The sequence below is a fragment of the Rhea pennata genome, unplaced genomic scaffold, assembly GCF_028389875.1.
Source record: "Rhea pennata isolate bPtePen1 unplaced genomic scaffold, bPtePen1.pri scaffold_47, whole genome shotgun sequence".
Lineage (NCBI taxonomy): Eukaryota > Metazoa > Chordata > Aves > Rheiformes > Rheidae > Rhea > Rhea pennata.
In genome coordinates, this window is record NW_026907686.1 from 5544 (window position 1) to 31384 (window position 25841).

General features: G+C 53.7%; 2 protein-coding genes and 1 pseudogene across 2 annotated transcripts; 2 read left to right on the top strand and 1 right to left on the bottom strand.

Annotated features, from left to right (window-relative positions):
• Positions 1 to 553: 553 nt before the first annotated feature.
• On the top strand, positions 554 to 2455 carry LOC134154873 (DNA polymerase epsilon catalytic subunit A-like). Its single transcript, XM_062601503.1, has 2 exons — positions 554 to 1294; positions 2054 to 2455. The coding sequence occupies exons 1-2, from the start codon at positions 1105 to 1107 to the stop codon at positions 2194 to 2196; spliced, it is 333 nt and encodes a 110-aa protein (XP_062457487.1). The 5' UTR covers positions 554 to 1104; the 3' UTR covers positions 2197 to 2455.
• Positions 2456 to 7598: 5143 nt separating this feature from the next.
• Positions 7599 to 12326, bottom strand: LOC134154866 (P2X purinoceptor 2-like). Its single transcript, XM_062601499.1, has 5 exons — positions 12163 to 12326; positions 10432 to 10570; positions 9129 to 9419; positions 8667 to 8732; positions 7599 to 8595 (listed from the first exon to the last, which is right to left on the bottom strand). Exons 1-5 carry the CDS (start codon positions 12324 to 12326, stop codon positions 8506 to 8508), a joined length of 750 nt encoding a protein of 249 aa, XP_062457483.1. The 3' UTR covers positions 7599 to 8505.
• Positions 12327 to 14124: 1798 nt separating this feature from the next.
• Positions 14125 to 25841, top strand: part of LOC134154867 (DNA polymerase epsilon catalytic subunit A-like) — a 32190-nt pseudogene continuing 20473 nt past the window's right edge.

Genomic DNA, 25841 nt, shown 5'->3' on the forward strand with positions numbered 1-25841 from the left:
TTGCATTTGGTACAGGTACGCAGCAACCAGATGCCAAACCTCACCAACATGTACTCATCGGAGCGCAGTGCTGTGCTGGAAAAAGTGGGCGAAGAACTACTGCTTCCAGACAAGCACACCTTTGAAGTGCGTGCTGAGACCAACCTCAAGACAGTCTACAGAGCCATTCAGCGGCTCCTGCAGGGCTGCAAGGTATGAACTGAGGGCATGAGGAAGGTCCCCACTGAGACCTTGTCAGCGCAGGTACCTGGGAGGAGGAAAACATTGCATGGAAGGCATTGGTCCAGCAGTTCAAACAGCCTTTAAGCATAGCTCTCTGCACACAGCTAGTGCTCCAAAGTTGAAGGGTAAAAATGGATGTTGCCTGCGGGCTCTGGCTTGCCTGGGGTGAGCTTACATAGCGCAATGCAAGCAGTGAGGCTAGATCATACCCCCAAACCCCAGCTCTCAATTGTGGAGCTGGTTATTCAGTGGGAGGTGCTTCAAGAGACTCTGAGTACACTGTCTCTACTGTGTGGAGGACCAGGGACCACTACAGGAATGGGGCATGTGAGCACTCATTCACACAGCTGGTTTCCTGCTGAGCAGAGGTGCCGGCTGAAGGGATGTAGCAGGGCATGTCCTCTCCTCCTTTGTGTAGGATGAGCGCCGGGGCCCCACACTTCTTGCTGTGCAGTCTAACTGGGACCTGAAACGACTGGCAAGTGGGATTCCCATCATCGAGGAGTTTCCTTTGGTCCCTGTCCGAGTAACAGATGCCGTCAGCTATTCAGTCCTGGACTGGCAGCGCCGTGCAGCCTGCTGCATGATCCGCCACTGCCTCAACTTGGACACGTGCCTATCCCAGGCTTTTGAGGAGGGCAGGTGCCTGAGGTGGCCACATTCCCCTAGAGAGGTTACTTTGTTTGTGCTTGGGTGGGAAAGGGAGATTGCGGGAGCCTGAGGCCAAGATGAGGCCAGATGCTTTCACCTTCTGTGCTTTTGCCCTTGTTGGGACAAGCAAATATGATGCTGGCACAGTTCTTCTGTTGATGTGTTTACGCCGATGACTGTACCTCTTTCCTTTCCTCAGATATTACCACATCCCCATTGGGAATCTCCCTGATGACATGTCTACCTTTTGGTTCTGACCTGTTTTTCTCCCGCCACGTCCGTCGCCACAACCATTTGCTGTGGCTCTCACCCACGGCCCGCCCAGAGCTGGGGGGTAAAGAGGCTGATGATAACCGTTTAGTTATGGAGTTTGACAAGAGAGCCTCAGTGGAGATAAGCAACCCTGGCTGCTACTCCACAGGTAGGATAGCACTGAGTGGGAGCAGAGCTAAGTGCTCTTCCATGAGCTCAGGAGAAGGATGGCTGCAGTGGCAGAAGAGTATCTGAGCAGTTCTGCAGTTGCTGACAGCTTCAGAAGTTGAGCAATGATGATCTGGACAGGATATATGCAATTGGCATCTCCTGGGGATAGAAGGTCCTGTATGCAATAGAAGAAAATGCATGTAGGCATTTAAATACAGATTATTTCCTAGTTTGTGGCCTCTCATAGCAGCATTCAGAAGATCACTTCTGGTGGTCGCTAGGATGAATCTTTCTGTGATGCAAAACAAGCTGACTGATAGTTCTGAGCACCTCTGCTGCAGTTTCCAGAAAAAGCTGGTGGCCCCTGGAGGGGAAGTAGATCCAAGTTTTGTTGGAAGGTGCTATGCTGTTTAGCTGTGCAGTGAATGGGGCCATCCATACATAGCATCACAGCCAGAGAGGGGAGAGGTCTGGCCATGTGCCAAAAGTGTCCTTTAAAGCCTGTAATACAAGGTGTGTGGCAGTCTGGAGAGCAGCACAGTTTCCCGTGCTGCTGCAGTACCATATAGGCTTTCACCATTTCCTGATATGAATATCTTGATGTTGCACTCGGTAGATGCAGCAAGACCTGTAAAGAGCTCTTACAACTTGTGGAAAGTCCTGGCAAGTGGGTGCATTCATCATACCTGGAGAGGGGATTGTGTCCTTGCTGGTTCTCTGCCCTGCTTGCCCGTTGACAGGTTGTGTTTGTTCACAGTGTGCCTGGAGCCGGATATTCAGAGCTTGGCTGTAAACACAGTGTTACAGTCCCATCACATCAATGACATGGAAGAAGGTTCCAGCGTGAGTATCAGTTTTGATGTGATCCAGCAGGCATCTCTAGAATACTATGATGTGTAGGCTCCTAAGACAGGCATCTTGACACAAGAGGCAGTTGAAGCGTGGGTATGATTCCTCTGCAGCCCTTAGTTCTGCTAATGACTGCTCTGCAGCCTTCTGTACTGAGTCCATTTGCTGAAGCATGGTTGGATGTGAGAAGTGAACTGCTCTCTTGCTAACATCGCCTGCTCCTCATTGCCTCCCATGGAGAAGGTTATTAGCTAGGGAAGATGCCAACATTGTGTGTGACTGCAGTCTCTTGCCTCCAGCATCCACTCAAAGGAGATCTTTCACTCTCTGACTATTTCCTTCTGCCACTGCTGGGGATTCCTGCTCTGGATGGATCCAGCAAATTACGAAGGTATCAAGGGAAGAGTGCGTTCTAGCGTCCACTCTGGGGAGGTAAGAGATGGGAAGTGCTCAGTCCTGCAGAGACAGGGGTGCAGTGGGTTGAGTTGAGCAGGGAGCTATTGGTTTGGATATAGGGAACTGCTACGACATCACCAACCGAAAGCCTGGGCATGGCTTGTGCTCCATTCCAGCAGGACTCTAGCAAGAGTCAAGTATTGGATGAGGACAGTGAGGAAGAGGAGGACAAGGAAGAAGAGGAGGAGGATGGAGAAGCAAATGTGGAGGACTTGCTAGAGAATAGTTGGAACATCGTGCAGTTTCTCCGCCAGGCTGCCTCCTGTCAGAACTGCTTCCTCAGGATTGTGTTGGGTGAGTGCAGTCTGCTGCTCGCCTGGTCCTACTTTGAATGTTACCTCTGGTGATTAGAGCTATCCGCACCCTACTGCTGCCCAAGCCATATCCACAGCATTCCCCACAGCTTCTTGAAGCTCTCTGTGCTACTGAGAAGGTTCTGATGTTGATCCAAAGAACCCCTTACAGTCAAAGATTGCACTGTGCTGGATGTGATACAGAAGGAACCACCTCCATGTCTGTAAATATCATTGTTTGGGTGGTTTCAGCGCCAGTGTGAACTCTCTCAGAGAGGGGAAGAAGGTCACTAGTTCCTGATTAGTCATTGGTGCCCCAGGAGAGTCGACAAGCACAGTCGCGCTTGTGCCACTCTCCCATCGTGGACTGCATCTGGAGCTTTTCTTACGTGTCTCTGCAGCCTACATTGTGGCTGTGTACCACAGCATGAAGGAGGAGCGAGGAGCTGCAGCACAATGCCCCTCGGAGCGCTCCCATCAAGAGGAGGGCCACGAGCCAGGTGTCCCAGGAGGCATTGGGAGAGACGGGAGCCATGCCTGGTGAGTACGGTTAGCCACAGTTAGCCATGGGAGAGCTGTGTGCAGCACTGCTGGGCCAGTCCTGCAGCAGGAAGAGAGCTGCCCACCTTGCTGTCCCCATATGCTTCCATATGGCTCAAGAGCTCTCTCTGCTCCTCCTCTCCAGGCGTGATCACTTTCTCACAGGATTACGTGACCAACGAGCTCACGCAGAGCTTCTTCACCATCACTCAGAAGATCCAGAAGAAGATGGCTGGTTCCCATAATGCCACTGAGCCCTCAGACATGTTCTCAGTGCTACCTGGCTCCTACTTGCCACTCAACAACCCAGCTCTAGAGTTCATCAAATACGTCTACAAGGTTAGTGGGGTGGGCTGTGCTTTCTTCTTTTTTTTTTTCTTCTTCTTTTTTTTTCTTCTTCTTTTTTTTTTAAGAATCTGTTGCAATTCTACAATCAGTTTGTTTTGCCCAGCTAGCACTCGCATCAGAGTGAGTCCCCGTGAGGACCGTCTTCTCTGCTGGTGGCCTTACCTAACACTGTCTCCTGTAGGTGTTGTCCCTGGATGCCAGTATAACTAACCAAGTAAACAAACTGCGCCGGGACCTGCTGCGCCTCATTGAGGTGGGTGAGTTCTCAGAAGAAGCCCAGTTTCGGGACCCTTGCTGCTCCTACATGCTCCCTGAAGTCATCTGCAGGAAGCGCAATTTTTGCAGGGACTTGGACCTGTGCAAGGACCCTGCCCTCTCGCAGGTACAGCCTTCCTTTCCCAGGAAATCCCCTTTGCCCTGGCTGCATGCATTAAGGCCCTCTTGGGGACACCAGAGGCCCTAGCATGGTTGTGCTCTCGGCCTGTCATTCACTCACATGTTGTCCATCTTTCTCTCAGTCCTTTTGCTTTGAAGGTCTGCTTGGTTCCATGACAGCGATAAACCTCCCTTCAAGGTTATTTTCTGCTCATCCCCTTTCCTAGCTGCCTGTGACAGTTTGAGGTGTGCTGGTGCTTTGGCTGATGCTTTATCCCCTCCCGAAATTGGTTATGGCTTCCTGGCACTCGGGGCTCTCTGAATGCTCTTGTTAGGCTGCGAGGGCTGAGGCTGCACTGTGCTTTCTCTTGGGAAGAGTCACACTGGTGTTCATCTCCCTTCTCTCTGCCCCTCGGATGGGTCAGTGCTGCCCAGTTGGGTATGCTCCAACTGCCAGGCCCAGTATGACTCGGATTCCATTGAAATGGCACTGGTGGAAGCGCTGCAGAAGAAGCTAATGGCCTACCTGCTGCAGGACTTGATGAGTGCTGGGCGGCCGTGCTGCGGGAGCCTGCCCTTGATGTGGCAGGCTGCAGCAGGAGGGCTGAAGCTGCTCTCTGCTCCTTGAAACCGAGCAGCCCAACCTTACTTCTCTGACTGATGTGATGCAGTGGAGATATGATGAGGAGAGTTTGGCTCGAGCGCTCTCCACTTCTTCTCAGCACATAGCTGCAGCCTTTTGCTGGCTGGCTGAGGCTTGACCCATTGACCTGATGTCAGTGGTGTGTCCCCAGAGAGCCCTGTCAAAGGACTGAGCTGCTCAGCCTTGTCTGCTATCCCAGCTAAAACTCCTTTGCCTCTAGGTGTGCAAGAAGTGTCATGGTGTGAAGGAGACACCTATGCCTGTGTACTGCGGTTGTGCTGGAGATTTTGCCCTCACCATTTCTTCCCAGGTATGTGTGCATCTTGCCACCAGATCCAGCCTCCTGCCAGCAGCTCCTCTGTAATAGCCAGTGAAAAACCCAGTGATAACTTGTCCCTTTCAGCCCATCTGGCACAAGTTCATCTCTCTGTGCTTTCTGGCTGTTTATTCGTTGCTTTGTGCTCAACCCAGGCAGTCCTGCCTGACCAGCTTGCAGAACTTCTCCTGGCCTGGCCTTCTCCCCCCTGTCCCCTCCAGCTTCCATCTTCCCTGGCTCATGCATGAGGTGTGCTGGGCAGCCCTCCCTCACTGGTATCTTCCCCCTCAGATCTTCATGGAGCACATCAACATCTTCCAGAGCATTGCTTGGCACTAGAGTGTGGCCTATCTGCTGGAAACTATTGAGTGGCTGCTCCGTACAAACCACCAGCTCCAGCAGTGATGTGATGAACTTGTCCTGCTGTCTTTTTTTGTTGCTGTGTCAGCTCTGGGTACTTGCTCTCACCTCTGCTGAAGAGCATTTGTGCTCTGTGATAGATCTCGGAGAAGCCACATATCCATCTTGCACTGTGTGGGGGCGCTAAGCGGTGTTGGGGCAGTCCTGGTCACAGCCTGGTGCTGTGCTGGGGGAATTAAGAAGGTGCCTAGGGCTGGAACTGCTCTCTATGGGGGAGGGGGGACTGCATTTGCCAGAGCCCTGCAGAAGCCCAGTTTGGGATGGGAGTTTGTGCTGTAGGCAGCACCCTGTGTGCATGAATCTCTGTGGTTTTAATGTGGAGTTTTAGACAATTAAATGTGTCACAGACAATGCATCTGGTTCTTTGGGTAGAGGAGCACGTGCTATGGCCCACACACAGCAGGGAGCTGTAGGCACCCTGGAAAGGAGCATTCTCTGAGCCATGGGGCAGGATTCCTAGAGGGAGGAGAAAGCCAGACTCTTCTTGTTGGGCTGGAAGGGGAGCAAGGGAGCTGTCCCCCTTGGGTGCTAAAGCTTCAAGTTGACAGCAGTGAGTCATAGGGTGGGGGGGCTGCTCACTGAAATCCCAGCACAGGTGTGATGAAACCCAGGAGGCCAGTGCTTAGCTGAAGCCTGGCCTCCTGGTCCTTTCCATCTACTCCTGCTTGCAGAAGCCTGAAAAAGCATGAGGGGAGCCAAGATTACTAGATTCCAGTTAATTTTCTGGGCATTTTGAAGCACTGTGTGTTCAGCTACTTCTGACACTTCCTTTTATATATGTGTGTGTGTGTGTGTGTGTATATACATATATATATATATATATATATATATAAATTTTTATTCAATGCCCTCCACACATACCTGTATTGAAAATATTTTTCTGAGCTTTGTTTTTTCACTTCTATAGTATACCTGTTTCTATTAGCATTGGGTTATGGGGCAAGTGGTCCTGTCCTTCGCTATGCCCTCCCTCCATCTAGTACTGCTGAAAGGGGGGTTGAGGGGGCTGTACCTATGTGTTTGTTTTCTTGATATTAGAGTTGGAGGAAATGAGCTGGCCTGGACGGGCAGAGAAACCTGGCCCTAATGCAATCACTGCGTTGTGCAATTGAGTTAAGGTTTGGTCCAGCGGAGCCTCCAGTGGCTTCAACCTGCGCCAGGCAGCTCCTCTCAGCCCTGCATCATTGCTCCTGCTCTCCTCAGGGCAATGAGCTGCTGGAGGTGGGGGCAGGCACTTGCCTTCATCCTGCTGCTCTACAGTGAGAGGCTGGCTCCTTCCCCCAAGCCCTTCCCATAGGTTTGCCTGCTCAGAGTTGCTCTTTGGTCCTAGAGAAGCCAGGTCCTCTTCTTGGAATGAGGACAAGGTAGACTCCTCTTGCAATGGTATTACCTTGTTCCTGTGAGCAATTGCACCCCAAGTCAAAGGGGGAAGATGCTCCCCAGCCCAGCAAGGGGAGCAAGAGGAGGTTTTGGTGCACCAGAAGTCCCCTGCCTGTACCCCTGGCATGTCCTCCATCTGCATCCCCACCCTCCAGTCTGTGGGAGAGCCTTCAAGACATGGCTTGGGGTCTTCCCTTGCCCGGTGTGACAAGACCCCTTTCCCCCAAACTTCTGCCCGGGCTGAGCTATGCTGGGGGAGGATGTGCTGAGCTGAGCTGCTGTAACGTGAGAGCCAGAAAATAATCAGGTTATGCCTGGGTGAGTTACTGCCAGGTACCTGCTGTGAATTGCTTTTGGGCATAGGCTCAGAGAGCTGCAGCCTCAGGGCAGGGTTGGTGTTGGCAGAGGTCCATGCACCAGGCTGGCAGGGGTTGGGGGGGACTTCTCCTCCTCCCCTACTGCTGCAGTGCAGGGCAAGCAGGTGCTTGTACTCATGTTCCCTACCACCCGGGCTCCGGGGCAAGAGCATCCGTGCCCTGGCACTGCAGCAGGGTGCAGCTTTTAGGGTGGAGGGTAGAACGATGCACATGTCCATCTCTCACCCCGCTAGCCATGACGCTGCACTGTCACCCTCCCCCTCCCCCCAGCACATGCTGCAGCAATCAGGCCCCAGGCAGCAAGGCTGGGTGGTTGCAGTTTATTGGGTACTGGCTGCTTGGCTAGTGCAGGACTTGCTCTAGTCCTCAGTACGGCTCCAGGGCCACCACCACTGCTGCAGCTCCATCTGTGGCAGCTTTGCAGGGGCACAGGGGATGAGCAGGGCAGGCCTACTCGAGATGTGCCCACCCCTGCCCCCAGCACCCTGGGTGCCCGCAGCCAGGAGCTGCTCCAGGATGGGGCTGCCAGCGCTCCAAGCCAGCCAGAAAATGGTAATGCCCATTCCCGGTGTGCTGAAGCAGAGCCAGTAGTCAGGCACTGCCTTCTGCTCCAGAGCAAAAGCTCCTGAAAGCCCCCACAGGAGCCAGCCAGGGCACCACGGGTCTGCCCTGCCACTGGGGCTTTTCTTGACCCCCAGCCTCTCACAGCAGCTGGCAGCCATGGGGCAGGACCTGCCTGGAGCTGCTTGAAGCATGGCTGAGGGAAGGGAGGGGGCCGTGGCTCTTGGTGGCCAGCAGCAGCAGCCGGCAAGGTGCCCGGTGCATCCTGGCCAGGCACAGGGATCATCGCGTGGGAAAAGCAGGTAGCTCAGAGTCGAGCAGGGCCCGGACGGAGGAAGTGTTATTGCTGCCTGGCACAGTGGCTCCTTCCAGCTGTGGTTGTACGTGGTGGGGGAGGGACAAGCGGTCGGTCCCTGCGGGACAGACTCTCTGGAGGCTGGAGAGCCCTGAGGTGCTGTATGTCGTGGAGCAGCCTCTGAGGCACCTTCCGCCTGCCGCGGGGGTGAGAGATGGCTGGAGGGGCCAGATGCCCTGGCAGCCCCAGCCACATGCTGCTGCCCAGCCTGCAGCCATGCCCAGGCACCCTGCCCTGCCTTGCTGGCAGCGTGGCCACTGCTCTGTCCCAGAGGACCAAACCTCCAGGGCCAGGATCTAGGGTGGTGCCTGCTCAAATTTCCTGCTGCTGTACACCTGGTCCTTGTTCATGCAGCTCAGCAGGATCCAGTCCCAGAGGAAGGAGCCCTGGAAGGTGAGAGAGGGAGGTCAGTGCTGGGAGTGCGCAGCTGGGCCGAGCCCCCGGCACCAATACTCACCATTCCCAGCGAGGTCAGAGCCACGGCCAGGTTGATGACAGTGGGGATGAGGCTAAACTTCCCTGCCTGGCAGAAAGGATGGGATCAGCAATCGCTGCCCAGCCCAGGTTGCCTCCTGCCTGGGCCTGCATTCACTCTGGGTTGGGCACAAGGAATGAGACTGAGCAGAGACCTCCCTCTGCCCAAGCCACAGTGTGGACAACCTACCCAAGCAGCAGCGCACACTATGAGGTCTTGCATTTCCTTCCAGCACACTTTGCACACTTTGCCAAAGGTTCTAATTTGAGGCACCTGGGATTCCCCCATTCCTCTGCAAGGCTGAGCAGAAGAGGCCTGGCTGTGTTCATCCCAGCTCTGAGGCAGCAGTGGAGAAGAGCTGCTTTTCCAGGATGGTCCTAGCACCACGGCAGCATATTATGCACATATGCACCCCAGTAGCACATGGACCATGCAAAATCCTACCTGGCCCTGCACGATGACATCAATATGGATCCCACAGGCCTTGATCAACACTCGTGTGTGGGTCCTGTTCCATTTATAATACTTCGCAGACCTCCTGGGGAGACAGGTAGAAGGGCCCAGTGATGGGGACCAGCCACAGCAGGACCAGGGAGGGCAGGAGGAGGATGCAGGACTGCAAGTGCCACTGCCTGGGACAGTGGTCTTGGGATCGGGGCGGTGGAAGGAGTAGTGGGAGTTGCAGTCAGTTTCAGGCAGGCCCAGGTTACAGTTCCAGTTGATGACCACCCCACCCTGCAGCAGAAACCAGCAGGCCTAGCACAGCACCAGCACACCATGGACACAGTGAGCCCAGGGCACAGCACTACTGTGCACACAGCTTGGCCATGGGCATGATAAGCCAGCAAGCAAGCAGGGCATTTCCCCCCACTCAGGCGTTAGCACAGCTGTCATCCTCATCACCCGCTGGGAAAGGCCGGGAATGCCACCATACTGGGGCACACGGCCCTGCCAGGGAAGCCAGCAGCACTGCTTGCAAGGCTGCTTACCCAGGGGAGCTCTGCCCCAGCAGTGGGCTTTCCAGCTGAGTTGGGAGCATGGCTAGGCATCAGGGAGCATTCCCAGATGCAGAGTGGGGGGCCTCTAGGGTCTTGAGGGTGCTGGGGCTGAGCAGGGGATGCAGAACCTGGAGGGAGGATGGAACAGTGCTGAGTTCCTTCCCTGGATGGGAATTATCTACTCCCAAAAGGGCAGCAGAGGCAGCAGGGCCGGATGGGGCTGGAGACCAAATGCTGGGTGCACTGCCCTCCCCTGGCAATGTCTCCAGACTCATTCACACACTTTGGGAATGAGTCCCCACCACTGGGCGAGCAAACTTGCCAGTCCTGGCAGTGATACAGGCACACCTGCAGTCTATGCTTTGCTGCCAGCTGGCCTCCTGCTCTCCAGCCTCTGCACAGGGGCCTCGTAAGAGAGACCCTGGGCCTGGGAGCCTTGCAGGGCTCTGCATGCGCAAGGTGGGCAGAAAGGACTGCTCAGGGGCTGCAGTGGATGTGCTGTGCTCCGAGCTGTTGAGGCTGGCTAAGCTGCCACTGCCCTCAGCCCATCCCAGCTAGCCCCTGCAGCATGCTGGCAGGGCAGCAGGGCCAGGGACCTGCCTCCAGCTGCCTCTGAGTCTCAACAGTGCCAGTGTGTGAGTGATGATCCCGTGGAGCCAAGCACTAGAGCAGGTGCTGAAGGAACGCCCTGTGCCCAGCCAGCAAGACCTTGGGCCCTCTGGGAGGACCATCCTCCCAGGACATGACACCTTCTCTGCCAGCTCCCTTAAGTTCTCTCCCGCCTGCTCCACGATGAAGCTCCGCTTGAAGATGGGGCAGCAAAGGACAGAGGTGGTGTTGAAGGTGCAGCTTTTCAAGTAACTGCTCTCAGCAGCTTGAATGTTGCCCCTGGGGAGACAAAGCCAGAGCCATGGCATAGAGCAGCACACCAATACGCCTCAATTTTCTTCCTAATATCGTGAAGCACCCAAACAAAACATTAAACCCCAGCTCTGCTCATTGGTATCCATGCCATCACTGATGGTCCCAGCTGATGAACGGTGAAGGGATTTCCTAGGAGAACTACATACCAGACGTGGATGTATGCAGGCACTCAGAAATGCACATGACTGACTAGGGGATGGCCTGCACAGCAGGAGGGTGGAGAGCAGGCAGAGGAGGAACCCTGGGGTAGTTACCTGGCGAGATGCTGGCATTTTCAAAGGGATTTTTGTTCCCAAAGACTTCAACCGCTCCCTTTGCAAGACCACATGCCCCATATCTACCCACCAGTGTGAGCATTCCTGCTCCTTCTTTCTCAATAATTACCATCCTCATCATCACCACCTTCCTCAGTGGAGGCAGGGGCAAGCAAGAGTGAAGGATAGATGGATGGAGTAAGGGTTGAGAACTCCGTGTCACAGAGACAGCAGCTGAGCACCAAAAAAATGTCCTGTCCCAGCAGGTTGAGGGAGGTGATTACTGCCCTCTCCTCAGCACTGGTGAGGCCACAGCTGGAGTGCTGTGTGTGGGTGTGGTCTCACCAGTACAAGAAAGACATGGACCTACTGGAGCAAGTCCAGCAATAATGATGAAGGGACTAGAAGCATCTCTCATGCAAGGAGAGGCTGAGAGAAATGGGACTGTTAAGTCTGGAGAAGAGAAGGCTCAGGGGCATCTTATCAATGTGTACAAATACCTGATGGGTAAGAGTAAAGAGGATGGAGCCAGGCTCTTCTCAGTGGTGCCCCGTGATCATATGAGAGTGAACTGAAATACAGTAATTGTGTCTGAACTTAAGAGCAAACATTTTTTTTACAGTGAGGGTGATCAAACACTGCACCAGGTTGCCCAGAGAGGTTAGAGAGTCTCTATCCTCGGAGATACCAAAAACCCGAGTTGGCTTGGCCTTGAGCATCCTGTTCTAGGTGACCCCGCTTTAAGCAGCTGTTGAACTAGGCAATCTCCAGAGGTGCTTCCAACCTCCGTCATTCTGGGAGCAACTTAGGAACAGGGATCCCCTGTGAAAAGCCGGCATCTCCTCCAGCTGCCAAATGGCACTGCTCCTGCACAGCTCCACTCCTGCCTCTCCATCCTTCAGGCTTGTCCACGTATTTCAACCACATCTCCCTGCTGTCAGTGAACACTCATTCCTCTGGTACCTAATTGTTACGGGAAATGGCTGTGCTATCCACCATTGCACTTTCAGGAAGGCATCTGGCTGCACTCCACACACACACTCAGACAACACACATGCAAGTGCAGGGCCAGGGTGGCCCCCTTCTCCCCACTATGCCAAAGACCTGACTACAAAGCACTGCTGCTGCAGCAAGGCTGTCCTGGTCCCAGCAGCAGGGCCTGACCTGCACTCAGCTGCTTAGCATCACCTATATTGCTCTCCACTTTGTTCTATACCCTGTACACACATGGCAGCCTGGGTACCCACTGGTCTACTTGCTCCATCCCTAGGCCCCACATTGATCTCTTCCACATGGACATCCTTGGAGAAGCCGAAGCAGGGGAAGTGGGTGTTCCTCTTGATAAGGATGGGGAACTGTGGTGCCATCTTCGCCAGGGACTCACTGTGGAGAGACCTAAGCACTATGGCTTCGGGAGCAAAATGGTCCCTGTTGGCATGGCCTGTGCAAGGCCATCCCTGTGCCATGGCACCGCCTCCCTAGGCCATGGCCTGTTGCTGAAGGGGCCAAACCTCTCAAGAGCACCCTCAGAGGTGTCCCACCCAGAGCATCCCCTGGTGTCCAACGGGACCTCGAAGATTGGCCAGCCTTTTGGTGCCTGTTCCATCCTAGCAGAGGACTCTCCTCCCCAGTGCCACGACCCATCTTTGGGGCCCGTACCCAACACTCGCTTCCTCTGCTGGACACCAAGCCAGCATTTCAGAGCTCTTCTTGGTGCCGCCAGCACTGGGCACGCAGCGCCCTGTCTTCTGCCCTGTGAGGACGAACACACAACGCTGAACTTCCTGGTAAATAGGATCCTGCCCAGTGCGCAGTGCTGCACAGATCACTTGTCCCTGCACATGCCCAGCTCTCTGTGGCCCAACATGTCCATGTCGCCAGGGGTGCAGTCATGGTCGCAGCTGCATACAGCACTGCAAACTGTTAGCCCCTGCAGGGTCATGGGGGACATGGTGAGAACAGGACATGCACCTGGTAGTCCTACGCTGTGGCTGCAGAGGGGACGGGGCACCCCATGTGCTTCCCCATCTCTGCATGGGTGCCAGCCCTTGCAAGCTGCCTGGGGTAAGCAGCCGTTAAGCGTGCCTGCGGTGGCCCTACTCTAGCATGGCTTTCCTTGGTGTGTCCTCCGGAGTAGACAGTCAACCCTCTTCTCCATTTCCTTGCGTGGGAACTGAGCCAGGGGCAGCTGTGCTCACTAGCATTCCCCACGTCTCTGCATCCGCCAGCAAGCTCCGCTCAGTCTCCACACATCTCCCCTCCCGTGATCCCTCACTCAGCAGCCCGCAAACAGTGCCCAGGCCAAGGCAGGCAGGGGGATCCCTGCCACAAACTGGTAGCGGCAGAGGAGAGCTACAGGCACCAACATCACGTGAATGTCAGAGCCTCCCCTGACCTGATCTGAGAGTGCCCTCTCCCGCCCTGACCATCCAAAACCACAGAGGCCTGACGCTGCTTGTCAGGGCAGGCAGAGCATGGCGCACCTGCCTGGCTAAGGCCACAGGGCCCTGCCCGGTGCGACGTGCCAAGCTCCCCAAGCTCTGCTGAGCCTGCCGCACAGCACTGCAAAGGTGACCTAACATGCAGTCCCAATGTGTCTGGGACGCAGCCATGGTTGCCTCATCGGGAGCCAAGGACAGTGCTGGGCCGGGAGGAGGGAACACAGGAGTCCCCATGCAGGCAGCGGGGACCACCACACACAACAGCTTCCTTTGCTGGGTCCATCTGGATGAAGGAGCAGTTGGGAAGCCCTTGCAGAAAGTCTGCTGCTCATCTACTGCTCCAAGAGGCCACCCAAAGCAAGCAAGACAAGAGCAGAAAAGGGAGAAAGGCAGGTCAGAGCCTCACCTTGGCTGTGTGGGTTGGGGGCGAATAACCATAAATACCGGAATTTTTCTAAAGGAGAGGGAAGTTGCTACACAACAGAGGGCCAAGTTGCCCCCTCGGGAACGCCCAAAAGGATTGTACCTGCCAGCTCTCTCTCTCTCATCATGTAGATGATTGGGACAAGCATTGGAGTGGTCCTTCTCGAGATTTCCATTGGGTCGGTCTCTTTGTAAGTATTTATGAATAAACTGCTTGCTGGTGAAGGGTGCTTGTGTGTGTGTGTGTGTGCGTTAGTGCTGCCTTGCCAAAGCGGACACGTGGCCCCCGGGAACCGGAGTGGAACAGGTGCTCCCTAGCACCATCTGTGGGCACCAGCACATGGGGCTAGGAGACACAGGGCTCTGCTGCTGTTTGAGGTATTTGAGGGCAGCAGGCAGGATGGGAAGGGCTCTGCTCGGCTACTTTGTTCACCAGAAACGTGTCATCCATCTCCTGCAGCTCTGGAAGTCCCTGGGATCTGGCACTGCAATGCTCCAGCTGCGCTTTCTCTTTCCTATCCCTCTGCTCCACTTCCAGTCACGCTTCCAGGAGATCATGGTATGGGGCAATATGTGGGCAAGGAGGTAATCTCAGAGCCACCAAAGGCAGGCAGAGTGGACAGACAGCTAAGAGAGAGCTGCCACACTCGCCTTGCCCTGTACAGCAACACATGCCCACGGTCTCTGCGGTATCTCCCGCAGCCTGCGGGCATGGCCCCTCCGTCACCTTGTCCCAAGCAGCTTCTGGAGAGCATAGGCTCCAGCACAGCTGCTTTGTGGCACAGGAGAGGGTGGAGGTGGTGTGTGGAGAGTCGTGCCAGGGCAAGCACCAACACCCTGCTCTCTCTGGCTGCCAGCAGTACCTGCTAATCTGGGCTTTGCACAGCTCAGGAAAGGTGAAAGCATCCCAAAGGCAGGGATGGGATGAGGCCAGCGTCAGGTCCTCAGTGCCACAGAGGAGCCGCGGCAGCCACCTGCAAATAGCCCTTGCCAAGCTGCTCTGCACAGGCAAGCAGAGCGCCCCAGCAGGGCAGTCTCAGGAGAGCCAGCCTCCCTGGCCTGGGATTTGCACCTCACGGCTACCTCGCCTGCGCAGGGCAGGCCTTCGCGGTTGGCAGAAAGCACAGGCAGAGCTCTGCCACCCACTTCCTTCAGCAGCCAAGCATTACCCATCTCCTGCAGACGTAGAAATCCCTGGGATCCAGCATTGCCAAGCTGCAGTCGTGCTATCCACAGGTGTGCAGGCCACGTGGGAAAAATGGGACAAGGCTCAGGGACAGCACCCCTGCAGGGGTCCCAGTCGGGGGCGTACAAGAAAAGTGGCCCTAAGAGCAGGATGTGAAGGGACTGGAGCAATGGGACAGGGCACGGGGAGATCACCATCAGGGTAGGACAGAGACGCTGCGCCCCCCGCCTCTTGCAGCACTATGGCTTTAGCTGAAATCGCCTTCCCCCTCTCCCGGCAGAGGCAAGAGAAGCTGCCCTGGCAACTTGTGGGGCTGCGCAGGGGCTGTGTGCGGAGCAGGGATAAACCGTGCGGCAGCGATGCCCCACCGGGAGGCAGCAGCTCCCAGCCCCGCACTCGCCTGACCAAGTAAAGCAGGACGAGGAGCTGCAGCGCACGGTGCCTGGTGCCGAGGTGCCCGTTCCTCACCACCATCACCTGTGGGGTGGAGTAGCTGCACAGCGCCCACAGGCAATCCCGGGCACCCATTGCTGGCGTGATCAGCATGGCACAGCACGGCATGGCACGGCACGGCATGGCACAGCTCGGGGAACCACTGGAGCGATAAGGACTGACCCCCCACCCCCACCCCACCACCAACGACGCCCCACAGCTGCCACACAGCCCCAGCCCAGCACGGACGCAACCCCTGCTGTGCCATGGGGACCACGGTGAGGGACGGGCATGGTCAGCACGGACGCAAGTGGAGAAGTCTGGAGCTGGCACTCACAGCACAGCACCACGGGTGGGGCAGCAGGCAGAGGAAAGAGGCTGCAGGCGAGGGATGGGGGCTGCAGGCAGGGGACGGGGGCTGCAGATGAGGGACAGGGCTTGGAGGCGAGGGAAGGGACTGGCAGGCAAGGCACAGGGCTGCCAGCAGGGGACAGATAGAGGCTGCAGGAAGGGTTGGGGAGCAGAGGTAGGACATCTGGTTGCCAGGTTCGAGGAGAGGAGAAAGGGGTGATGCAGGCTACAGGACCAAGAAAGTAGTGGGTGAGCTGTGTGTCGAGCTCCTGTTCACCAAATGTTGCAGGGGAACTGGAGGGACGCAGTGAAACTGGTGGCAGAATGGGTTAAAGCAGGGAAAAGGTAGCTCTTCCTTGTCTGGTGGCCCTGAACTGCAGAGAGTTGCTCCACAGGAGGTGGCGGAGGTACCAGCAGGGTTCAGACAGAGTGGAGACATGCATGGCAGAGAGACGCCAGCGGGAACTCGTCAGAGCCATACCCTAGCAGCCCAACTGCAAGATGCGGGGTGCCAGCCTGGGATTGGGTCCAGGTGTGCGGGTTTTGAGGGCTCTCTGCAGAGAGCAGCTTCTCCTCCTACCCTTGCCACTGATGAAGCCTTTGGGCTGGACAGCAGTATGAGCATGCCAAAGTGTGATGCTGCTGGAGCGGGGAGTGTGGGGAAGGTGGTGGTGACAGAGGTGTTCTCCTGCCTGCAGCCTCTGCTTAGCCCACTGTCACCTCACGTGGCAGCCTTGGCTTGGCTTGGCTTCCAAGAGTGGGACAGAGAGCGCTGCTGGAGCCAGAGGGTGTGCGGCAGTATGGCAGGCACTGGGGCTGCAAGGTGGGAAACGCCCTGCGGAGGGTCTGGGCTCTGGGAAGAGCCTCGTGTCGCATGCGTGCCTGTGGGGAAAGAGTCTCGGGAGCACACTCTGCCAGGCAATTTAGGGGATCCTGGCGTTGCCTGCAGGGCTCTGGGTGGAGTGTGTTGCTCACAGTCATTGCAGGCAATTGTGTGCCTGAACGTGCTGTGGGGCCAGCCCTGGCCTTGCTGTGCTGGCGAGGAGAGGCAGGAATGCCGAGACACAGCCCTGGGCCACAGCAAGAGGAACAGATGTGGTCTACTGGAGAGAAACACCTGTGCACCCAAAGGCACCCAAGGGATCCACTTCTCAACTCCAGTGCCTTGACTCAATGCTCAGGAGACATCAACTCAGCATGCTTTGCGGTAGCGCTGCGGTACAGAGCAACCTGGCAAGCCCTGCAAGCCAAATGGATCCACCCAAATGGATCAGGCCTGATGACATTTTGATCAAATTACCCAAAGCCATTTCAATAGCAACACACATTTTTCTTGCTATCAGCAAAACGTACTCTGTGGCATTTTGAAAGGGAGTGGGTTTTCAAAGAGCTAAGATCTTAAGTTTTCTGTGGGTCCAGAAATAAGTTTTTAAAATCTAGAGTTTTACGTGTTGGGAAAAAACTGAGCAATGAGGTTCACAGAGATTGTCACTGTAGAGACAGAAAAAGTCCAACTGTGAAGCCTCAAAAAAAAAAAAAGAAAAAAAGAAAAAAAAGAAAAAAAAAGAAAAAAAAGAAAAAAGATTCCCAGACCACTCTTAGACAAACTTAGAAGCTATCACATCAAGAGTATTACAAAGTTGAAAGAGCTGTTATTTGTAAACCTACAGGTCTTTGAACTAAAGGCATAGCCTATTAGTATGTATTATTAACATAACTGAAAAAAGAAAAACAAAATCTCAACAATGATTTTGGACAGTTTCAGAGGCCATTTTTAAACCAGAGTTAATGATTTCTGCTCTCCTGTTACATAGGGCTCAATAAAACTATAAAGATTTGACAGGTTAAGAGAATAAACATTGCAATGAAGTGAGCTATCCCCAGCTTAGCTATAAACATTCAATATTTCCTCTGAGAAAGGATAATGTAAATTAAAAATAATACAAAACAAACAGGAATGGAGAATTTTTAAGATTTTTGATAATTTTGATCTTTTGACTTATGTTTTCCAGAGATACTATGTAACTCAACGTACTCATTCTCCAAGTCCTCAAGAATTTGAATTTGTCATAATCACTAATGGAAAACTGAGCTGTTTTCACAAACCAAGGTATACACTGACTCTTCCACGCTATTCATCTTTCTACTCCTGTGGTCAAGTACCTTGCAGTGATTATCGCTTATTTGTTCAAGCGGTGAGGAAATATTAACTATCACAAGTTCTCAGCAGAGACTGGACAATAATTATCAACAGATGGCTGGCAGTACAGTTTGGGGAGAGAGAAAGAAAGTGCCCTTCCTTCCAAAACATCCCCCACTGAGAAGTCCTCAGCAACTCAGTGGTCACAGTTTTGGTTAAAATCAGATTTATGTTAACTACCTGTTTTCTCCCCACATTTTTCTTTATTTTAATATTTGCTTATTTAACTATGATGAGGAAGCACAAACCCTGCACATCCCATCTATCTTATAATGATGACATTCATATCTGGAAAAAAAAATCAACTTTGGTAATTTACACTCTTATTAAAATAATACTAGTATTGGGTCATTAGAAAGGATCCAGTTCAAGAAGTTCAACTGAATACAAACAAGGAAATTCAAAAAAACAGTGTGCTCCTCCTAGTTTATTTACAAAAGCCTTAGCAACGGCCAACACAGAAGAGGCTTGCTTTAGTAGCGGGGGCTGTGCCCAAGGGGCCGCTGACAGAGCACAGCCTGGGCAAAAGGCAGCGGTGCTTCCTACGTGCTCCCAACACCGCCCGAGCACCACGGAAGGACAACGCAATCCGGGCTGCTCAAGCTGGCAGTGCCGGCTCGCAGCTGGCTGGGGCCCAGAAAGAAACTTCCCAGGAGCCTCCCGATTTCCACACTGCATATGCTTAAAACCCCAAACACACGGTTCGTACAGCCGTGCAGAAAGCGCTTCCTGTGCACGACCTCCACAGTGCAGTTTTCCGACGTCTGAGAGATTTTTTTTAGGGTCCCTGCAGAGCACCTGCCCCTCTTCTCTTCTCCCAGGCAGTGACTCCACAGACTGACCGCAGTGCTGCTTGCTGTTTCACTGCAAACCAGCCAGCTTCAGCGGCCAGCTCCCTCCCGCGCCCTGAACGGCCGGACGGCACCTCAGCGAGACGGGGCGGGCCAGGCTCGCCGAGCCCATGCCAGGCCTGCTCCGCGCAGCCCGCCAGGGCTTCAGCCCGCCCCGCCAAAGCGCAGCAAGGACGGAGCTCGCACGCTGCGCCTCGGCCCCCGACGGCTCCCCGCAGCCCGTCCGGCCTCCAGGCAGGAAGACTCGCACGGCCCAAGGAGCCCGGCACGCGCCTCAAGGCCGGCCAGGGCTCCTCGGGGGCGCAGCCGGCTCCCAGCTCCCTCGCAGCCGGAGGGCTACCTGGAGAGGCGGCCAAGACGGCGGCGCCGGTCCGCAACTGCCCCCGCGACGGCGCCGCTTCGGGAGCAGCAGCCGCTTCCCGCGCAGCGCCGCCGCCCCACGACAGGCCGCGCCGGGCCGGGCCGGGCCGGGTCGGGCCGCGCCGGGCGCCGCCGCGCAGGCGCGTGCGCGGCAGCGGCAGCCGGGGCGGGGGCGGGGCCTGCCCGGGAAGGTGCCGCGAGGGGCGTGGCCAGCGCAGCCGCCCTGCTGCGGGGCAGAGGTCGAGGAAGAGAGCGACCATTGGCTGCGGTGCCGCTCTCTGATTGGTGCTCTCCCTGGGGAGGCGGGGCTGGCAGGCTTCCCGCTCGCGGGAGGTGGGGGCAGCGCGCGGGGCTGCTCCGGCCGCGGCGGGATGGTGCTGCGGGGCGGCGCGGAGCCGGGCGGCGGCGGCGGCGGCGGCGGCTGGGGGGGGCAGTGAGCACTGGGGCCAGGCGGCAGCGGGAGGTGGGGGGGGGGGGTCGCGGCGGGGACTGGGCGGCGGCTGGCGGCGCGGCGTCCTGCAGGGACGATGGCTCCTCGCTGTCCTCCCTCAAGCGCCCGGAGCGCTCGCAGCGCACGGAGCGGCTGGACACACTGTTCGGCTTCGAGCGGCCCACGGAGCGTGGCGAGCGCACGGGCTGGCTCATCAACATGCACCCGGTAGGACTGGGCCGGGGGGGGGGATGTCACCGGCGGGGGGTGTCACCCACAGGCACCTGGTAGGACTAGGGGGGACAACGATGGGGGGGTCACCGACATGCACCTTGTAGGACGGGGGGCGAATGTCACCGACGGGAGGGGGAGATGTCTCCGACAGGCACCCGGTAGGACCTGGGTGTGAGGGGAGGTGTCACCAATAGACACCCAGTAGGACTGGGGCAGGGGAGGTGTCACCGACAGGCACCCGGTAGGACTGGGGTGGGAGGGGGCGGGGGGGTCGTGTGTCGTAACAGGCCATGTGCATGTGCAGACGGAGGTGCTGGGCGAGGACCGGCGGCTGGTGAGCGCTGTGGACTACTTCATCCCGGAGGATGGGACCTGCTTCAAGGTGCATCCCGTTCCTCCAGCGCAGCGCTGGTGCCCGGGCTGGGCGTCCTGCCTGCCCCCACCGGTTTGGCTGTTCTGGGCCCCAGGCATCACCCACAAGGCAGCAGCGCTGTCTGCCCTACGCTGGGTCCACCTGGGACCCTTGGGGGCCAAGGTGGGTGCTGCAGAGATGCAGGGATGTGTGTGTGGCGCAGAAATGCCAGCAAAGCACAGCAAGGGCAGCGCGGTGCCCGTTGCTTCCGTTGGGAACCGTTGGGTTGGTTTCTCACCTTGGCTGCGGGGTCGCGCAATGTTCACCGGTTTTGATTTCTCCTGGGTGGCCCTGCCCTATAAGCCGTATTTCTACATCGCTACCCAGAAGGCGAGTATGGACTTGGAAGCTGCGCACTGGCAAGCGGGGTCTTGAGTAAACTAGTGGCCGAGGTCCCAGAGACAAGGGCAGGTTTGACTTGAAGGGTCCCCCAGTCAGCTGAGAGGCCTTGTGACCGACCATCTTCTTGGGTTGGTAGGAGAAAAATACAGCTCCAGTGCTTCTGTTGGTGGTTTTGTCAGAGCTGTTAGAGAAGACCTGAGATGGGAAGCAGCTGTATCAGTATGGTGGCTCCACTAAGGTTTCTTAGAGGGAGGTTGGTTTGTTATGTGATGAATTATCCCTTCAAGGAGCTGTCATATTTTTCCTGTTCTTTTTTTGTCCTAAAATTGATCTCTGGAGCCTATTTCACTTCTTCTAAGCCCAAACAGGGGTAAATTTCCCCTCTCATCTCGTCTTGATCCTGCTCATGCTGCAAAACTGGGTTTGTTCTGACGGTGCTGTGAATTGACGATCAAAGAGAGCCCCAGTGTGAAGGAACAGATTTCCAGACGGCCAGGATTTCAGGACAGCCTCGTGTCCTCCCCTCACAATTGAGGACACTAGTGCCAGAACCTCTTGTGAGCTTGTCTTCTCCTCTGGAGAAGTGTCTGGCTTTGTTGCTCATTCTCCAGTTTCTTTGCAGGGCTGTGAACGAGAAGTGTCATCCTTCCTCTCCAAGAAGTTTCAAGGGAACATTTCAAAGCTGGAAACTGTCCCCAAAGAAGATTTGGATCTGGTCAGTATTCCTCTGCCTGCTGTACTATTGAATAACTAATCTTTCTTTCTTTCTTTCTTTCGAGCTCAAGTGGAGTAGAAAGGGGCTAAGCAGTAAAGGGAAGCAGTATGCTTACCTTTAATCTTCAAGCACTGTTTGCATTGCATGTCATGAATAGGCTAATTATTGCTTATTGATAGTAATTACTTCTTATAATAATAGTAAATAAAATATATGTTCTGCTCCAGCACATAGTCTTTTTCACAGGATGCTCAAGAAACTTCCTGAGCTAGAAATGGCTGGAGATTAAGAGTGTTGTGGCAGAGGGGGATACTATACATTTACTCTTTCTTGGGTGTGTACTGGTGATTGCGCTTGGAAACAGACAACAAGACAAGATGGCCCTTGGTGTGAACTGGCATAGCTCACATGTTCTTCGCTGTCTTACGTGCTTGCTAGCATCTCTTCTCACTCCGAGTCTTTCCATCCAATTACTACCTCTTCTTTGGCCAGTTCTTCCACGTGTGCCAGTATAATTTGCATTTCCAACGCTTTCTTACTGTTAGCAGTCTTCCCCTTTCCCTCATTACTGTTTTCCACCCTTAGCTGGCACTGTCTTGTTGCTTTGTAGCCAAATCACTTGGTGGATCTTAAGCAGAACTACATTAAGTTATCCTTCCACGTGGTGGAGGACTTGGTGAAGGTGCGGAAAGAGATCTCTCTTGCTGTGAGGAAAAACAGAGAGCGAGACCAGGCGAGCGATGTCTATACGTCTATGCTGTCAAGGAAAGAGGTCTCCTTAGGATGGTTGGCCCATGGGCTTATTAGGATTCCCTTAGTCACACAGACTAAAAAGTACAAATGAGAATTCCAATCTTCTTTTTGGTTTCCTACACCTGATGTCTGATTTCAGTTGAACCATTTCAAAGGAAGAGGAATCTAGTGAAGTGAGCACTTCCTGCCCAACTGAGAGGTGTACATCATTTGTTCCAGGTGATTCCTGGGGTGCCCAACTATTCTTAAACTCGTTGTTATGCTTTATAAATCCAATGCCATAAGAAACCTTTATTATAAAGGCATAGAGGTAATAAGTGTTTTTTGCCTGCGCAATGTTTCCTCACGTGCTGTCAATCCTGATGACTCTCTTTCTCGAAGGGGGTTGTTGCATTAAAGAGAAGCTTTTGTTATTCCGTTCTCTCCTGTTAATGAATTTTGCTGTTTGGTTATCAGTGGGTACCACTGTTGCTACCTTGTCTCCTACAGTCAAGCCTGCTGGGTCTGAGATGTGCATAAACCTACTTAGGTAAATTAGTTGTTAATCTAATGAGAACTGCTCGTTAAATCATACTCTAAAGCTGATTTGAGTTTAATGTATTTGGTCATATTCAGGATCCGGTTGTTCTCGCCTTTGACATTGAAACTACCAAACTCCCTTTGAAGTTTCCTGATGCAGAGGCAGACCGGATCATGATGATCTCCTATGTGGTTGATGGGCAGGTAATGGAACAACAGTTCTTTTCTTCATGCTTTGGAGCAAAATGCTAGACAGCAAACGAGCATGTCACCTTTGGCGGTCTGGTCCCTGGCTTGCTTTGTTGCTAGTTGCTTGGTCTATATGTAATGGCTGTGGAAATAAAATTGAAGTCTAGTCTGAATGATGCATAAGGATTTCCTCGTTTTGTATGTTGGAGAACTCAGCTAAGGCTACTGGTGCCCCTTTGAGGGGCAGTAGTAATTTGGAGAGTATAGTCCTTAAGTTGTCTCCCTTTTGGCACCCTTAGTTGATTGTAAGCAATTGTTCAGAAGGTGACCTCCAAAGAGCCGTTCCCACTTGACAAAAGCTCTACCTATCAAGCTGTGCAAGGATTATCGCATCGATGGAAGACTATTTCATCCTTTAGGCAGTGTGTTCCGGTTGTTCAGGAACCTGTCCCTGGTGTAGCAGGGATCTGAGTCCTCAGTAACTCTTCCTTTGTCAACTCTCTAGGGCTATCTGATCACAAACAAGGAGATTGTCTGTGAGGATATTGAGGACTTTGAATTTACTCCCAAGCCGGAGTGTGAGGGTCCATCCTGTGTCTAATGAACCAGATGAGGTAAGTAGGTTCTACTTGGGAAATCAGGCTGCTTTTTATCTGCCTTGGTCTCTTGTAGGCCAAAGAGAGCTTATCACCCAATAGAGTGTATCTTTGGGGAGCACAGCAGACAGTCACAGTGCTGGTGGTGCTTTCATTTCATGGTGTGACGATGAGGCAGATCAGGTTCTAGCTAGGTCAAGAGCAGAGGGGAAGGACTGCATCAATTGTATTATATCCAGTGCCTGCCTGCAGGAGGTGAATTTGCTGAGTGTTTGTGTTTGTGGGGGAGATGTTTTTTGTTTTGGGTTTTTTTTAATCCTCTGTTGCATACTAGGCTCATTTAATGCAGAGGCGGTTTGAACATGTCCAGGAGACCAAACCTACTATCATTGTCACATACGATGGAGACTTCTTTGACTGGTAAGATCAGGAATGAAAACTAACCTGGTTTCTAAAAGGAAATGTTGTCTAGGCCATGAGGTGAGATTGGATACCAGCCTGTATGTCCTTTGTCTGGAGGTCACATAGCGGCCACATGCGTTCTTATCTACGCAGACTATCCAGCCAGTTTGGGAACCTGTTTACATCCTGATTATGTGCTCTTTATCTGGAGTGCTGGGCTGAGTCTTGGATTGCCAGCCTGCAGAGGACTGTCGAAGAGGGGGAGGTGGAATTCAGAACTTTTTTTTTTTTTTTTTTTTTTCCCTGAGCAGAGCTATGTTTATTGGCTTTGAAATACGAACTTCTATAGAGTCTCATCAGTTGGTCCTGGGATTGCTGAGCTACTTCTAGATTGTTGTTGATTTGGCAATGTTTGTACACTGATGACCTCAGTAACTGGAGAACAGGCAAAGTGTCAAAAGAGAACTGCAGAACAATAGGGAGACAGAGCAGCCAAGCCTTTGGGGAGCGAGGGAAACTCGATCATAATGTTCTGCCTCCTGGTATAGGATGTAAGCAAGCAGCTTCCTTCTTGCAGTAGCTCTGCCCTACAGGGAGTTTTCCCTGTGGCCAGCTCTCACGGGTAAGGTCTGGAGCAAAGGAGAATTCACAAGAAAAATTCCTCATTAAGTAGCTTACAAGAAAGCAGTTCTGAAACCCTTGGGGTGGGGATGGGGTGGAGGAAAGGGACTGCTTTGTTTCTTCTCTTCTGCATTGTCTCTCTCCTCAGGCCTTTTGTGGAAGCAAGAGCAGCAGCTCATGGAATTAATATGTATCAGGAGATTGGATTTCAGAAGGGCAGCCAGGGAGAGTACAAAGCCCCGCAGTGCATCCACATGGATTGTCTGAGGTACCGAATGCTGCGTCTGTACCGTATAACTGCATCTTTATCTGTTAAATTTGTATAAAATGCCTACAGTTGATGTATTTGAATACTGTCCCTTTTCCATCTCTGTGCACTGCTATCATGAGTTACATCTTACTAGGAAAGGACTAGCACCCCCATCTTTGGTTGTGCTGCTTCTACTCGGTACTCCGTTGTGTGCCATTATGTACAGAAGTTACGTCTTGCCCACACTAGCCTGAACGACTAACTGTGTTTATACAGTCTGCTGGTGGCTGTCATTGGGAGTTTGAGAACTGTCCTGGATAGCAGGTAAAAGGACAGGATAAGACCAAACCGTTGTAGTGGGCACAGGGCCATATTCTAACCCAACAGCCTGCCTAGCACAGAGAGGAAAAGAAAGGGTGCGTGCATGTGTGTGTGTACAGGAGAGGGCTGTCTGTCTTGGCAGTTGTGACTTGAATGTTTTTTCACATTGGACCAGTGTCCAGACTCTGGAAAACAACTGCCTCTCTTTGCAGTCCTGCTGATACCTCCTCCTGTGTTAAAACGTTTATCTTTGAAGTCTCTGAAGTATGAGGGTTGAGAAAAATCTGAGCAATAGAAATGATTTGAATAGCAGAATTTGTACGAGTCAGGATTTAAGAGCATGGGTAGATATGCAGACTGTCTAAAGCTGTGCAGCTTCTTATTCCACTGCACTTGGATATTCTGCTCTCACCTTTCCCTGTTAGAGTAATCCAGATCTTTTTGTACGTAGCAGCCCTTTCTGAAGTGCAGGGCTGTCTCTTCGTAGACTGGCATTTTCATTATTCTGTCTAGGTGGGTGAAGAGAGAGAGTTACCTGCCAGTGGGAAGTCACAACCTGAAAGCAGCAGCGAAAGCAAAACTGGGTTATGATGCAGTGGAGCCGGACCCTGAAGAGATGTGCCGGACGGCTACAGAGGAGCCTCAGGTATTCCCACCTGGTGCTGTATCTCTGGGCATCTGCAGTATTAGTGAACCTTTGAGTTTTGAAATCCTTTAAGTTTATGCAGTGTCTTTGAGAAGTTGTCAGTGTATCTTGCTGAATTTCAGACACCTGAAAGAACTTAAGCTTAGGGAAGAATAGAATTTCCTTGATGTGTTTCTGGCATTGGCGTTGCACTGTATATTTGTGTTATTTACACTTCTGCAAAACGGTAGTACTCGGGGCATTGCAACGGAGCAGTACTTTGCTAGTGTCCAGGAGACACCTTAATGAGGTTTCTGCCGAAGCCCTG